The sequence below is a fragment of the Rhea americana genome, unplaced genomic scaffold, assembly GCF_003343005.1.
Source record: "Rhea americana isolate MKP2758 unplaced genomic scaffold, rheAme1 scaffold_694, whole genome shotgun sequence".
In the NCBI taxonomy this organism is placed as follows: domain Eukaryota; kingdom Metazoa; phylum Chordata; class Aves; order Rheiformes; family Rheidae; genus Rhea; species Rhea americana.
Window position 1 is genome coordinate 8,638 of NW_028186861.1, and position 1,508 is coordinate 10,145.

Below are 1,508 nucleotides of genomic sequence, written 5' to 3' on the forward strand. Positions count from 1 at the left end.
TCCTTGTGCCCCCTACGTACCCCATGGCCACAGTGCCCCATGTCCCCATGTCCTCTTGTCCCCGCGCACCCCATGCCCATGGCTGTGGTGTCCCCATGGCCTTGTGCCCCCTACGCACCCCATGGCCGCAGTGTCCCACGTCCCCGTGTCCTCTTGTCCCCACGCACCCCATGCCCATGGCTGTGGTGTCCCCATGGCCTTGTGCCCCCTACGTACCCCGTGGCCGCAGTGCCCCACGTCCCCATGGCCTCTTGTCCCCACGCACCCCATGCCCATGGCTGTGGTGTCCCCATGTCCTTGTGCCCCCTACGTACCCCGTGGCTGCAGTGCCCCACGTCCCCGTGTCCTCTTGTCCCTGCGCACCCCGTGGCTGTGGCGCCCTTGTGCCCCCCGTGTGCCCCCCGCCGCTGTGCCCCCGGGCGCCCCGTGCCCACGGCCGCGGTGTCCCCAGGACATCAAGAACAAGCGCAACCCCCGCCTGGTGCCCTACAACCTCCTGGACGAGCGAACCAAGAAGACGAACCGCGACAGCCTGTGCGAGGCCGTGCGCACCCTCATCGGCTACGGCTACAACATCGAGCCCCCCGACCAGGAGAGCCGTGAGTGCCCCCCCGGCCCCCCGGCCTGCCGGGCCCCCCCCGGCCCCTGTCCCGCAGGGAGGCTGCAGGGTGCCGTTCGGGGCTGCAGGGAGGGCGCAGGGCGCTGTTTTGGGGGTGCATACTGCTATTTTGGGGTGCAGGGAGGTTGCAAGGAGCCGTTTGGGGGATGTAGGGCGGTTGCAGGGCACCATTTGGGGTGCCAGATGCTGTTTTGGGGTGCAAGGAGGTTGCAGGGAGCCATTTGGGAGATGCAGAGAGGCTGCAGGGTGCCATTTGGGGTGCACACTGCTGTTCTGGGGTTCAGGGAGGTTGCAGGGCACCATTTGGGGGTGCTGAGTGCTATTTTGGGGTGGTTGCAGGGTGCTGTTTTGGGGTGCATGTTGCTGTTCCGGGGCGCAAGGCGGTTGCAGGGTGCCGTTTGGGGGATGCAGAGCGGTCACAGGGTGCCGTTGGGGTGCAGGGTGCTGTTCTGGGGCGCAAGGCGGTCGCAGGGTGCCGTTGGGGTGCCGGGTGCTGTTCCGGGGCGCAAGGCGGTTGCAGGGTGCCGTTTGGGGGATGCAGAGCGGTCACAGGGTGCCGTTGGGGTGCCGGGTGCTGTTCCGGGGTGCAAGGCGGTTGCAGGGTGCCGTTTGGGGGATGCAGAGCGGTTGCAGGGCACCGTTGGGGTGCCGGGTGCTGTTCCGGGGCGCAAGGCGGTCGCAGGGCACCATTGGGGTGCTGGGTGCTGTTCCGGGGTGCAAGGCGGTTGCAGGGTGCCGTTTTGGGGATGCAGAGCGGTCACAGGGTGCCGTTGGGGTACCGGGTGCTGTTCCGGGGCGCAAGGCTGTTGCAGGGCACCGTTGGGGTGCTGGGTGCTGTTCCGGGGTGCAAGGTGGTTGCAGGGTGCTGTTTTGGGGATGCAGAGCGGTC

At 67.9% G+C, this 1,508-nt stretch overlaps 1 protein-coding gene across 1 annotated transcript in view; it reads left to right on the top strand.

The window, feature by feature from the left end:
- LOC146586377 (ryanodine receptor 1-like) overlaps window positions 1-1,508 on the top strand; it is a gene marked incomplete at both ends in the record, with an annotated part of 44,400 nt that overhangs the window by 8,373 nt on the left and 34,519 nt on the right. The window contains one exon of the mRNA XM_085321419.1: window positions 328-599. Within this exon, the coding sequence (XP_085177545.1) occupies window positions 328-599 (272 nt within the window). The remainder of the gene's footprint in view (window positions 1-327; window positions 600-1,508) is intronic.